Source organism: Sorghum bicolor, chromosome 4 (assembly GCF_000003195.3).
Source record: "Sorghum bicolor cultivar BTx623 chromosome 4, Sorghum_bicolor_NCBIv3, whole genome shotgun sequence".
Taxonomy (NCBI): Eukaryota; Viridiplantae; Streptophyta; class Magnoliopsida; order Poales; family Poaceae; genus Sorghum; species Sorghum bicolor.
In genome coordinates this window covers 66,227,431-66,240,724 of record NC_012873.2, presented here as the reverse complement: position 1 = coordinate 66,240,724, position 13,294 = coordinate 66,227,431, and the positions used below count along the sequence as shown (strand labels likewise).

The 13,294-nt window shown below is 43.1% G+C and overlaps 2 protein-coding genes across 2 annotated transcripts; both read left to right on the top strand.

Annotated features, from left to right (window-relative positions):
- Nucleotides 652–11,110, top strand: LOC8081975 (protein TSS). The gene is made up of 23 exons (XM_021458922.1): nucleotides 652–953; nucleotides 1,259–1,320; nucleotides 1,930–2,022; nucleotides 2,121–2,193; nucleotides 2,284–2,544; nucleotides 2,699–2,763; nucleotides 3,298–3,429; nucleotides 3,509–3,550; nucleotides 3,672–4,205; nucleotides 4,289–4,446; nucleotides 4,668–5,163; nucleotides 5,571–5,633; nucleotides 5,714–5,815; nucleotides 5,950–6,270; nucleotides 6,372–6,464; nucleotides 6,550–6,651; nucleotides 6,751–6,855; nucleotides 7,184–7,317; nucleotides 7,468–7,651; nucleotides 7,853–7,984; nucleotides 8,100–8,212; nucleotides 8,549–8,630; nucleotides 8,711–11,110. Exons 1-23 carry the CDS (start codon nucleotides 887–889, stop codon nucleotides 10,610–10,612), a joined length of 5,316 nt encoding a protein of 1,771 aa, XP_021314597.1. The 5' UTR covers nucleotides 652–886; the 3' UTR covers nucleotides 10,613–11,110.
- Nucleotides 11,825–12,991, top strand: LOC8082732. The gene is made up of 4 exons (XM_002454645.2): nucleotides 11,825–12,060; nucleotides 12,140–12,235; nucleotides 12,420–12,591; nucleotides 12,693–12,991. Exons 1-4 carry the CDS (start codon nucleotides 11,917–11,919, stop codon nucleotides 12,755–12,757), a joined length of 477 nt encoding a protein of 158 aa, XP_002454690.1. The 5' UTR covers nucleotides 11,825–11,916; the 3' UTR covers nucleotides 12,758–12,991.

Below are 13,294 nucleotides of genomic sequence, written 5' to 3'. Positions count from 1 at the left end.
TTGCCCGCCTCGATTAATGGATTTTAGGAGACGGTTATTTTTAACTGCCTCAGTTAATAAAAAACAACCGCCTCGGTTAATCCAAGGTATTAACCGAGGCGGTTCCAAATTGTGCCCGTCTCCAAGATGGTTTCGAAAAGGTCGCGGTTAAATTATTTTGTAGTAGTGTTTTAATATGTATCTAAAAATTCATTATATCTAAAATGCAGAATGACTTAAAATTTGAATGATAAAGTAGTATTACCATCCGTTAAACTATAGGACATCTTGGCTTCTCAAGATACATTGTTTTAACGGATGGTAATATATCTAAGTGCATAACAAAACTTGTGTATTTAGAAAACTAAAATGTCATTTACATTAAAAAAACTAAAATGCCTTATAATTTACTCTCCCTCATTTCAAATTACGAGACATTTTGTTTTTTCTAGACATAACATACCTCTAGTTGCATAAAAAAACAATATATTTAAAAAAGGGAACTGTTTTCTAATTTGGCCCGATGGGAGTTCGTAGGTAATTTACGAACAAGAAAAAAAATAAAAAATAAAGCTGACCAGCAGCCGCTGGAGTGTTCAGTCTGCTACCGCTGTCCGCTTCTCATTCTGCACGAACCACTTCAGGTCCAGGAGGAGCAGGAGTACAGAGGGGCTACCTGCTATCCTAGCTAGCTAGTAGCAGCTGCGACTACTATAAACACCTTATCCTCTCTTTGCCTCTCCACTGCATGCCTCGCTATCTCCTCCTCCTTTCCAAGCTATACAACTCTGCAATGCCCAGGGCACCTTAGCCGAGTCCCGATTGGTGGCGATAAGGTTGTTGCAGTGCACTGCAGCAGACTGCAGTGCAGAGAGAGCTTGCTTAGCTTGGGGCGGCGGCAGCAGCCATGGCGCCCAAGGCAGGGAAGGCCAAGCTCAAGGCCAAGGGAGACAAGAAGAAGAAGGAAGAGAAAGGTGTAGCGCTCAATCCGCTGCTTCTTTCATGTGAAGGAATTTGTACTCGGGATTTCGAAATGGTTTTCTGAATGAAAGAGAGGCAAACTGTTCCATGCATGTGCTGACAGTTATTGTGAATTGCTGATGGAGGAGAGACTGTCCGATTTGGAAATAACTTATTACTGTTTGCTGATTGCGTTGCTTTTTTCTTTCTCTTTCTCTTTTTCTTTTTTGTGTGAGTGTGTTATGTAGTTGTATGCTGGTTTAATTAATTTGATTGTGTAGAAGTGGAACTAATGGAGGAACTCCCTTGCATGGTGCAGTGCTGCCCACCGTGCTGGACGTCACCGTTGAGACGCCGGACTACACGCATCTCACGCTCAAGGTGAGAACAGCTACCGCCTCCGCCTTCTTCTTGCATGAATTTTACGGGAAGCACCGACATGTCGTGTTCAGAACGTATGGGGCGGTCTGCATATGCTCGTGTGTTGGCCGCTGCGGGCAAAAACCCTTCTGTGTGTGTTACGGATGTGATTGCAAACCTGCAATTATTGTTAAGCTAAGCGCACATCATGCATGGAGTTCATGTGCATATATAATATGAACATTCTTCTCGGCAGCAGGAGCACGTGCACAAGCAAGGGCACTTGTCCAGCATGTGACTAACAAAAAGTGTTAGCTTTGTGGTTCAGTGCTTGTCTGAACTCTCTGAAGAACTGCAAAGTTTCAGTGTGGCCGTAATAATGATAACTTGAGCCTAATATCAGAGGAACAAACTCTTGCAAAACTTAATTATTTGTTTGAAACTAACACACATGTTTTTGAAACTAATCTTATCTATTACATGTTGAATTGAAAAAAAAATATCCAATCCTATGCATTGAAAAAAGAAAAAGGCCAACAAAGCGCAAGGTTAAGGCGTTCTTTGCTGGGTCCGTTTCCCTGCATCCGTACCGACTGATGAATGCATGCATTGCTGGGTTGCCGTCTGCAGGGCATATCGACGGACAGGATCCTCGACGTCCGGAAGCTCCTGGCCGTCCACGTGGACACCTGCCACCTCACCAGCTACTCCCTGTCCCACGAGGTAATAAAAAAGCCCCCGGGCCCATCCCTCAGAGGCTCAAAACCCGCCTCGCGATCCTCGCCACTGACAGCCCGTACGTTTCGTCGCTCGCAATGCAGGTCCGTGGGGCCCAGCTCAAGGACACGGTGGAGATCGCCTCCCTCAAGCCATGCCACCTCAGCATCGTCGAAGGTACGATCCCGCAAATACCCAACTCCCCGAGGATCTGGATGCAAAATGCGAGCAGTCACTGACCCACCACCTGCTCGCCGTCGCGCGCAGAGGACTACACGGAGGAGCTCGCCGTCGCGCACGTGCGGCGGCTGCTCGACATCGTCGCCTGCACCACCGCGTTCGGGGCCAAGAAGACCGAGCCGAAGCCCTCGTCACCCGATGCGGCCGCGGCCGCGGCCGAGTCCGCTAAAACCGGGTCGCCCGGTAAGACGGCGCCCGGCGGCGGTGAGGAGCCCATGTACCCGCCACCGAAGCTGGAGCAGTTTTACGATTTCTTCACGTTCTCGCACCTCACACCGCCGCTGCATTGTGAGTGCTCGCGCCAGCCGCCAGTCGCCACTCTTTTGGTTTGATGCGATTTTTGCTTGTTTCGGAGCACGTTCGATTCAGAATTGAGCAGGTTGGATGAGTTGCATGCTTTTTTCCCCTCCCGTTTCTCTGAAGAGAATGTGATTGGTTGCAGACATTAGGAGGTCGTCTCGCCCATTTGTTGATGACAAGAGAGAAGACGACTTCTTCCAGATCGATGTGCGTTTGCTATAATTTTTTATCAGTGGATTAATTTTTGATATGGGTTGATGTCATCGGTACAGATGTCCACTTTACTATACTTCTCTGAAACCTAGTGTTTATTAACTAAATTCAGGCGGTGTTTAGTTCCCATAGAATCCAAAATGCAAAATGCCAACTACTTTGGAGTGATGAAATGCAAAATGTCCAAATTTTTAGGGTCATGTTTTCCATCCAAAATGCAGAATTTATTGCCCTCATGAAGCCTCTTGAGGCTCTTTTTGGGTTTTTTTGGCCTCTTGAGGCCAACATCCAAAATGGAGAATAACCACCTTTTTGCCAAAAATTTTGCATGATGTTTAGTTCTATTTTGCAAAATGATGGACCAAAACCCAAATTTTTTTGGGGAAAAAGGGGAACTAGACACCCCCTCAATGTGTTGGACATATTTGGCTCTGAGGCTGATGCACATTGGCCATACTTAGAGAAGTTGCCAACTCTACCAGCATTATTTGTTTTTCTAGATCACTTAGAATTTGGGTTGACATGCAGGTGAGAGTTTGTAATGGGAAACCAGTGACCATTGTGGCATCCCAAGAAGGATTCTATCCTGCAGGGAAGCGTGCACTCATCAGCCGCTCCCTTGTTGGACTGTTGCAGCAGACAAGCCGTGCATTTGATGGAGTAAGCCTTAGATATTGTATGACCTTGTTGTCTATTGGACGACTGTTTATTGACAAGAAAACACATTTGCAATCTGCAGGCCTACAAGTCTCTGATGAAGGCATTTGTCGAGCACAACAAGGTCAGCTTTACTTTTGAGTGCTGAATTTATGTGTAGTTATTGTTTGGGAAAATGTTTGCACGTATGGTCACTGCTATGATCTTAAACTGAAGTTCACTTTTTTATTGACTCTTCAAATCAGTTTGGAAATCTTCCTTATGGATTCCGATCAAACACATGGGTAGTTCCCCCTGTTGTTGCCGATTCACCATCAGTGTTCCCACCTCTCCCAACTGAAGATGAAACCTGGGGTGGCAGTGGTGGTGGTCAAGGAAGAGATGGAAAGCACGATCATAGACCATGGGTGAAAGAATTTTCCATCCTTGCTGCAATGCCTTGCAAAACAGCTGAGGAGAGGCAAGTCAGAGATAGAAAGGCTTTCCTACTCCACAGTTTATTTGTGGATGTTGCAGTCCTCAAAGCTGTTGCATCTATTCAGCAACTGATTTCCAACCATGCGAGTTTACATGAAACAACAAATGGCACCATCGGTTCTGTTTTGCACACCGAGCAAGTAGGTGATATGAAAATAATGATCACAAAGGACAAAACAGATGCAAGCTCCAAGCTAGATGTTAAATTGGATGGAAGTCAGGCTCCAGGGATGTCTTCTGATGAGCTTGCTCAGAGAAACTTGTTGAAAGGCATCACTGCTGATGAGAGTGCAATAGTACATGTAAGACTCCCTCCATGCAACTTTTATATTAATACTTCCATTAGCATTTTATGAAGTATTGAAATTGTGCTACCCATTTACAGGACACAGCCACTCTTGGTGTGGTTATTGTAAAGCATTGTGGGTATACAGCTGTTGTCCAAGTTCCAGTAAATACTGAACTGACAACTTCTGTCGCACAACAGGAGATCCACATTGAAGACCAGCCTGAAGGAGGTAGCAATGCTCTTAATGTCAATAGGTTAGTAGTTGAGACTTTGATATAGTGTACAAATATATTCTTATGCTTTATTTCACAATTCGTAACCATGACGTTTCTGTAGATCTGATTGATCTCAAGTAATTTTTACATAATTTATGTCTGTATGGTTGACTTTTTTGCATACACAGCTTTCTACTCTTAACACATTTCATCTTGCCCTGTTATAAGACCAATGCGATAACCACCTTTCCTTGTATCAGCTTAAGGATGCTGCTTCATAAATCATGTGCTCAAGTACCTGGAGTTCAACGGTTGCAGACCAGTGATCCTCAAGACAATGCGACTACTCAAACTTTTGTCCGGAAGATATTGACGGACAGCCTGCAGAAGCTTGAAAGTGAGGCTCCGATAGTAACAAGACCTATCAGATGGGAACTTGGTGCTTGTTGGGTACAACATCTACAGAACCCAACTTCCGAAAAGACAGAGACTAAGAAAAGTGACGAGACTAAGGATGTCCCTACAGTAAAGGGTCTGGGTAAACAATTTGGTCAGTTAAAGGAGATAAAAAAGAAGACAGATGACAAGGGTGGAAAAAATACATATGTAAAAGAAAACACTTCACCTAATACAGATAATGGGCATACAGACAACACTGCCAACATAAAGGATGATAAGGATGTTGTTCTTCAGAAACTGCTTCCAGAAGCAGCTTTCCAAAGGCTGAAGGAATCAGAAACTGGACTTCATGCTAAGGTTTTTCTCTTGCCATGTCGGTTTTGGAGATTTCTTAACTTTTGTAGGGGTAATTAGCCAATTATGTGACACACTACTCCAAGCAATTCCACATGACCTAGACGTCCATATGAAATTCATGTTAGTCTACTTGTGGCCATGCGGTTACTCATCTGTCACTGCATTTTCTTTGTTCATCAATTTTACTGCTAATTCCTCAGTATTAGTATAGTCATCAATTCCATGCTGGTATAGCTTTACAGGTTGGTAAATTCACCTACTGTAAAGAATTAGCCCATCTGGTGATTTTTGTGTTACTAGAGGGACCAGACTTGTTGGGTACCGTAGGTTAGCAAGGTTTATGTCCATCATGTTCCTCACATTCTTTATTGTTACATTACCTTTTGATTTGATGCTTCTTTGTGCAGTCACTGGATGAACTGATTGAGATGTCACACAAGTATTATGATGATACCGCGCTGCCCAAATTGGTAATGTATCTATCTTGCAGCATTCAAAGACTTGTTTTGAGTTACACTGTAATTTACTGTCATCCTTCTGTGTTTATCAGGTCGCAGATTTTGGCTCACTTGAGCTTTCCCCTGTTGATGGAAGGACATTAACAGACTTTATGCACACTAGGGGCCTCCAGATGCGGTCACTGGGACGAGTGGTACTTACTATGATTATGTTCAATATTTGTTTTCTGAGTCACATAAAAACCCTGTCAATTCATTTGAACAACTAATATAGTAAGAAACCTCGTATTAATGACACTGAGGTGCTATTATAATTGCCGTGTTTCAGGTTGAGCTTTCTGATAAGCTTCCACATATACAGTCCCTGTGTATACATGAGATGGTAGTTCGAGCATTTAAGCACATTGTTCGGGCTGTTATTGCAGCTGTTGATGATGTAAATGACATGGCAGACTCGGTTGCATCATGTTTAAATATTTTGCTGGGACCATTCCTGGAGGAAAATAATGACGGTGATTGTGGTGAGGATCATAATCTCAGGAAAAGGTGGCTGGAGGTCTTTTTGATAAAGAGATTTGGTTGGAAGTGGAAAGATGAATATTGTCTTGATCTAAGAAAATATGCCATTCTCCGTGGTCTCTGCCATAAGGTAATTTGGTGCTATAATTTTACATTTCATCGAGGTTTAACATTTTTATTGTATTTGTTCAATCTGGAACCATGATTCAGATAACAATTCCTCCAATTTAGGTAGGACTTGAGTTAGTAACAAAAGATTATGACATGGATATGCCACATCCATTCAGAAAGTCGGATATTATCAGTGTTGTTCCTATCTACAAGGTAACCTTTTCATTTCTAAAAGAAATAGCTGAATAAGAAATTCTTAGAGAATTTATGGACATCAACCTTTTTTTTAAATTTGCAGCATGTTGCATGCTCATCAGCTGATGGCCGCACCCTGCTGGAGTCATCCAAGACTTTCCTGGATAAAGGGAAACTTGAGGATGCTGTTAACTATGGCACAAAGGTGTTATTCGCTGTCTTACTATTACATCCATATGTGATGAATTCTTGAACTGGTGCTTCATTTGGTTTCCTTCATTCTAATCTGTGCATGATTGTGCAGGCTCTTGCAAAACTTGTTGCTGTTTGTGGTCCTTATCATAGAATGACGGCAGGAGCGTACAGCCTTCTTGCAGTAGTGCTTTATCATACTGGGGATTTCAACCAGGTATATAGGACTTCACCATTAGCTCTCACTAGGAGCATTCACTATTCCATAATATTTGTCAATTTTACCTGCATACGCTATGTTTGCAGATACAATTAGGGGGTCATGAACTTGCATCTATCCTAGACATGTTACTGTGTTTCAAATTGGAATCATATTTTGGTTGAGCTTGTAAGCTGCTTTAGCTTAATCAATGCTATGATGTTACTTCTCTGAGTTACCTGTAGTTCATATGCACTTGTCAGGTGTTTAATTATTTATGCACAAAAGCATGCATTGTTCCTATGCTGCGAAGGCTTAACTTAAATGTTGCTGCTCTTTCAACCAGGCAACCATCTATCAGCAGAAGGCTTTAGATATTAATGAGAGGGAACTTGGACTTGACCATCCAGATACAATGAAAAGCTACGGAGATCTTGCTGTTTTCTACTATCGTCTGCAACATACAGAACTGGCATTAAAGTAAGTTCATAGAGTCATCTACTTAAGCTGACATGGTAAACTATGGTTGGCACTCGAGTTTGATGTTTTCCCACTTACCTGTGGAGCCTATTTCATTTACCATTTTTATGTTTCAACTACTTTATTTATGTTCTGATTGTTATATTTTAGGTATGTCAACCGTGCCCTATATCTTTTGCACCTTACATGTGGCCCTTCTCATCCTAACACCGCTGCAACTTATATCAATGTTGCAATGATGGAAGAAGGGTTGGGCAATGTCCATGTTGCACTCCGTTACCTGCACGAAGCTCTAAAATGTAACCAACGGTTGCTTGGCGCTGATCACATACAGGTAGGCAACCCAACCTCCTCCAGTCTTTCTGTCATGATTGTATTATGCTCTCATGTATATACAGCTGCACACTCTACTGCCTGCTCAGTGCTCACATCAGTTTTGATCTGTACACTTCTAACATTTAGAGTACCTGTCTATGATTCAAACAAAGGCTAACATCGAAAGGTCATCTTATGTCTCAATGTTTTTTAATGACAGACGGCAGCAAGTTATCATGCTATTGCTATTGCTTTGTCTTTAATGGAAGCATACTCATTGAGTGTCCAACATGAAAAGACTACTCTACGGATACTTCAAGCAAAGCTTGGATCAGAGGATCTTCGGACCCAGGTAAGCAGAAAAAGTTGGCTTGATTATGTGTAATTCCACTTAGCCACCAATTTTCAGTTAAATGATTTACCTTTTTTGTTGCACCAAGGAAATCTAATAACCATATTTTCCACAGGATGCTTCTGCTTGGCTGGAATACTTTGAATCCAAGGCACTAGAGCAGCAGGAAGCAGCACGTAATGGTACTCCAAAGCCTGATGCTTCAATAGCAAGCAGAGGACATCTGAGGTAGATGTTGTAATTGATTATGTTTGTGAAATATTTTCATTGAAGAAACTAAAAAGACAGGAAGAAGTTTTTATTTGATTTAATTGATTATGTTTGTGAAATATTTTCATTGAAGAAACTAAAACGACAGGAAGAAGTTTTTATTTGATTTGCTAATGAATAGTTAATCTTCTAACTGTCAGTATGAATTTTATAGGCGATAGCTTGCTCTAAACTGGTGATTGTTTCCTTTACCTAATACTGTCAGAAGCAGTGTGTAAAAATTTATGTATGGAATGGTGTTTTTAAGTAGATCATTTGCTGCTTAAGTGTTCATCTTCTATTTTTCTTTCTCAGTGTATCAGATCTTTTGGATTATATCAACCCGGATGATGAACTCAAGGCTAAGGAAATGCAAAGGAAACAAGCCCGTGCTAAGGTAGGGTCTTCCGTTGAGACTATATCACATTTGTATTCTACCAATAGGTCATTCTCATACATGCACATTATGAATCATAGATCAAAGGTCGCATTGGGCAAAACCACTCTGAACTTGTTGATGATGAAGATCGAAGGAGCCCCCCACCTAAAAATGATAATTTGTTAACCGAGAATGAAAACTCTGGAGTAAAAGAGAATGGAACCTTTGTTGAGTATGTGAAAGTGAATGATAAAATATCAAGTGACACTGCAATCCGCATACCTCAAGATGATTTTACTGAAGAGTACACATCTGATGAGGGGTGGCAAGCGGCTGTTCCAAAGGGACGATCCACTGGAAGCCGCAGAACTGGTGCAGGCACGAGGAGGCCAAATCTGGCAAAAATTAATACTAATTCACTACACAGTGAGAATGGAAGATACAAAGGAAGAGGTACATCCAACTTCTCTTCCCCTCGAGTTTCACCTAGTGAGGCTACAGTTCCTATGGGTTCTAGTCCTCTTGCGAAGAAATTAGCGAAGAGTTCAAGCTTCAATTCCAAAGCAGGTAGCCCTTCTGTCTCATCGAACAGTGGTGATAATTCTTCCAATCCCAACTCCAAGCCAGCAAGCCCTGCCATTGCCACAGCTGCTGTCAAGGTGATACCATCCACAGCACCAAGTGCCAGTCAAACAGTAAGGAAGTCACTTTCATACAAGGAGGTAGCAATAGCTGCACCAGGGACTCTTGTCAAAGCATTTAGTGATGTACACACAGAAGAAAAAGATGCAGGTGGCCGAGGTGCAAGTCCTGAAAGTGCCAAGTCCCAAAAAGAAATCAATGGTCACCCTTCTGGAGAGAAAGATGGGGCAATAGAAGTGTCACCAAAGGCTGATACTTCACAAGTGACTAAATCATCTGATGGAGGTAAACCAGAGCAAACTGATGTTTTGATTGGTTCAAATCAACCAGAAACAGGACATAAAAAGACCTCAGATCCAGCAGAGACATCTGTAGCACAGAAGTACACAGATCTTCCTGCCCCAGTCACATCATCTGCAGCACAAACTGAGGAGGTTGGCACCCCAAATGAGGAAGCACCAACTGTAATTGAGGCAAATGATTCTTCCTCCAATGACGATGAAAGAGATTCAGGAGAGGATACACCAGGACAGCTGTCGAGTGGAGGTGAAAATGAGAAATCTTCACTATCTGAGAGTGAAAAGAATGATACACCAAGAGAAGGTGCTAAAGAGACAAGTAAACTTTCTGCTGCTGCGGTTCCATTCAATCCATCCACTGTACCAGCTTTTGGTTCAATGGCTGTCCCAGGTTTCAGAGAACATGGAGGGCTGTTGCCATCACCAGCTAATGTGCCCCCTATGTTGTCCATCCCTCTACGTAAGCACCCTCACCAATCTGCAACTGCAAGGGTACCTTATGGTCCACGTCTGGCTGGAGGCTACAATAGATCAGGGCACCGAGGACTTCGTAAGAAGCCTGTGTTGACAAGTGGTGAAGCCCCTACAGAAACAAACACGTCTGCCCCCAAGGTTATGAACCCTAATGCCCCGGAGTTTGTTCCAGGTCAATCTCGGAGTCCTAATGGTCATCCAGCATCTCCAAATGGTCCTTTATCATCACCAGGTGGTATTCCATCTTCACCACAAGACCTTCTATCATCTCCAGATAGTACTGTGGAGTCACCAGTAACTCCATCCCCACAAGTTTCTGAATGTAGCCAGATTAGTCCTGAAGGAAATGATGCATCTAGTGGAATAAATGTTGAGGGTGGGGGTGTAAAGCAGAACGTGGATGACACGAACCACACAAAAAGTAAAGATGGTGAAGTGGAGCCTGATCAAACCAAAGCTCCTGAAGTTACAGAAGAAGGGGCGGCGGTAAAAGATGCTACTGAAGAGTCGATTGCAGCCGAGCAGCCCAAATCCTGGGCTGACTACAGCGATGGAGAGGCTGAGGTCGTTGAGGTTGCAAGCTAAGGAAAATACAACCTTATCAGATAGCCAACACATTCAGAAATTTTTACTCGAACAGATGAGCATCTCTTCTTCTCAATAGATGCTGCCGTTTTTTTGGATAGAATTAATTGCTTTCCAGTGGCACTCCGTGACCTTTGGTATTTGGAATTTTGAAGACTTTCCAGTACGTCCACCGCCCATGTTTCATGCTGCTTTTTTTTTGCTGCGAAGAATCTTGAGGAAGAAGAGCACCTCAAAGTATCAGCAAGAGAGATGCGTCGTTAACGTTTCGTCATTTCCTCATCTTGCCCGTGATTTTTGTCCCCTTTTCGAATGTACTGTCGACTTAACGTCTTCATAGTTATTTCTTTGTTATAAAATAGACTTTTTGAATCATGTATAAAATATAAAGAAAGTGGTGTTGTATTTCCACACTTGCGGTTAATCCGTCCGAGCTGTATAGCATCGAGATCGAACTAAAGAAAGGTTCCTATTGAATTTCGCTTTTAATTCTAGCTAGTGCTGATTTACTGGCGGCTGCTGGCTCATTTGAATGATTCCTATCATTCCTGTGTTTGTGAGAAACTGTGAAATTGCATGAGAATAGGAGTTCTAATTTTTTTTTTGGAAATTGACACTGTAGCACTTTCGTTTGTATTTGACAAATATTATCCAAACATGGACTAACTAGGCTTAAAAGATTCATATCGTCAATTTCGACCAAACTGTGCAATTAGTTTTTATTTTCGTCTATATTTAATACTCGATGCATGCGTCTAAAAATTCAATATGACGGGAAATCTGAAAAATGCAAAATTTTTTAGGAACTGAACAAGGTCTAGGAATCCCATGCAATTACGGCCTTGTTTAGTTCCGAAAAGATTTCGGATTTCGGTAGCATTTTCATTTTTATTTGACAAAAAATATCCAATCATAGATTAACTAGGCTCAAAAGATTTATTTCGTAATTTACAGGCAAATTGTGTAATTATTTTTTGCTTTCGTCTATATCTAATGCTTTATGCATATGTCTAAAATTCGATGTGACGGAGAATTTTGAAAAGTTTTTGGTTTTTGGATTGAGTTAAACAAGGCCTACACAGCGGAGCCACGAAGGGCACTGGATATTCCGCAGGGGTAACTGGCGCAGTTGGAGTAGCTGTCTCGCTGAGAGGTGGGCCCATGCATCGTGTGCTGGGACTGAAGTCTGAAATTGAAGAGGCACGTTCCGCTCATAAATTTCAAAAATCAGAGCGGCACGAGCGGGGTACCAGCCGTCCAGCAAAAATCGCATCCTCATCCGCCGCCACAAAAGCTAGGTCAGGATGGCGGCGGATCCGAGCAGGCGGCGGCCGGTGCACCATCCGGCGGTGAGCGACGTCCTGTCGACGCTCTCCGAAGCCAGCGCCACCCTCGCCGACGTGCAGCGCCGCCTCGACCTTGAGTTCAGCGCCGCCTACCCTGACCATGTCAGTGTTCTCGTCACCCTCCTCCGTAACCGCTCCTCCTTTCCTCGCTGACGGGATCCGCCGGCGGCGGCGGTTGCAGGCGAATCCGGCGAAGCTGGTGGCGCGGGTGAAGCGGGTGGTGGAAGAGGTGGCCGTGCTCAAGGAGATGAGCCGCGACCTCCTCACCGAGAAGCAGGTAGCCTCTTTCCCCTATGTTTTCACCGATCCGCGACTGATCTGCTGCCGATGCTGACAACCATGCTATTTTTTTTTAAAAAAAAATCGGCTCGACACTTCTGAAATTCTCGATATTTTGTATGTATTGCCATGTCCGATTATTTTTTTTTGTGCTGGTATTGTACCTTTCCGTCTACCCGCAGAGGCTGATCGACCAAATCCGCGTGAGCTTGATGGCGCAGCGCGGCATGACGCAGCGGCTGCTCGCCGCGTCCGGGCTGCCTCCCTTGTCCGATGATGACGAGGCCGTCCTCAACAGCCTCAACGAGGTGATCCAAGAATGGGCTGCTCATGTCAGTCCCATCCCAAGTGGAAGTAGGCATTTCCCCTCCCTTTTGCGATCGGATAATTGATAGGGAATCGGAGATTCATGGTGGGCTGTGAACTGATGCTGACTCAACTCGTCATGGTCGCAGGGGAGATCGAGGACCTGGACAAGAACGATGCCAACCAGATCCTCTTCTCGACTACTATCATTTAGAGAGAGAGAGAGGTTTTCATGGGAATGTGGTCCGTGAAGAAGCTGCTTCTTGGGTTGCGATGCTGTTGGGTGCTCTAGCTAGCTTGTTTGCTGGTCAAGCATGTGGACTGTTGGTAGTTTACTGTTTTATGCCTCAAGCAAAACTAGTATGTAACTGCAAAATTTTTCATTAGAAAATCAAACATGATTGAGGGTGTCATCGGCCTAAGTAATAAGCTGGATCTGGTAGTGTCAGAATGTGCATAAAGATTGGGCCATTGGGATCAACGCATCAATGCAGTACTCCCTCCGTCCCTTTTTAATTGTCGCTTGCGCTTCCCGAAAAACAACTGCTGACAATTATATATTAAAAAGTATTAATATTTATAATACATAATTAGTATCATTAGAAAGATCTTTGAATTTAGTTTTTAACAAATTTATTTGGAGATACAAATGTTGCACGTATTTTCTACAAATCGAGTCAAACTTATGGCACGCACACCAACAACGTCAATTAAAAAGGTACAAAGGGAGTAATTGTTAAGGCCATCCTCA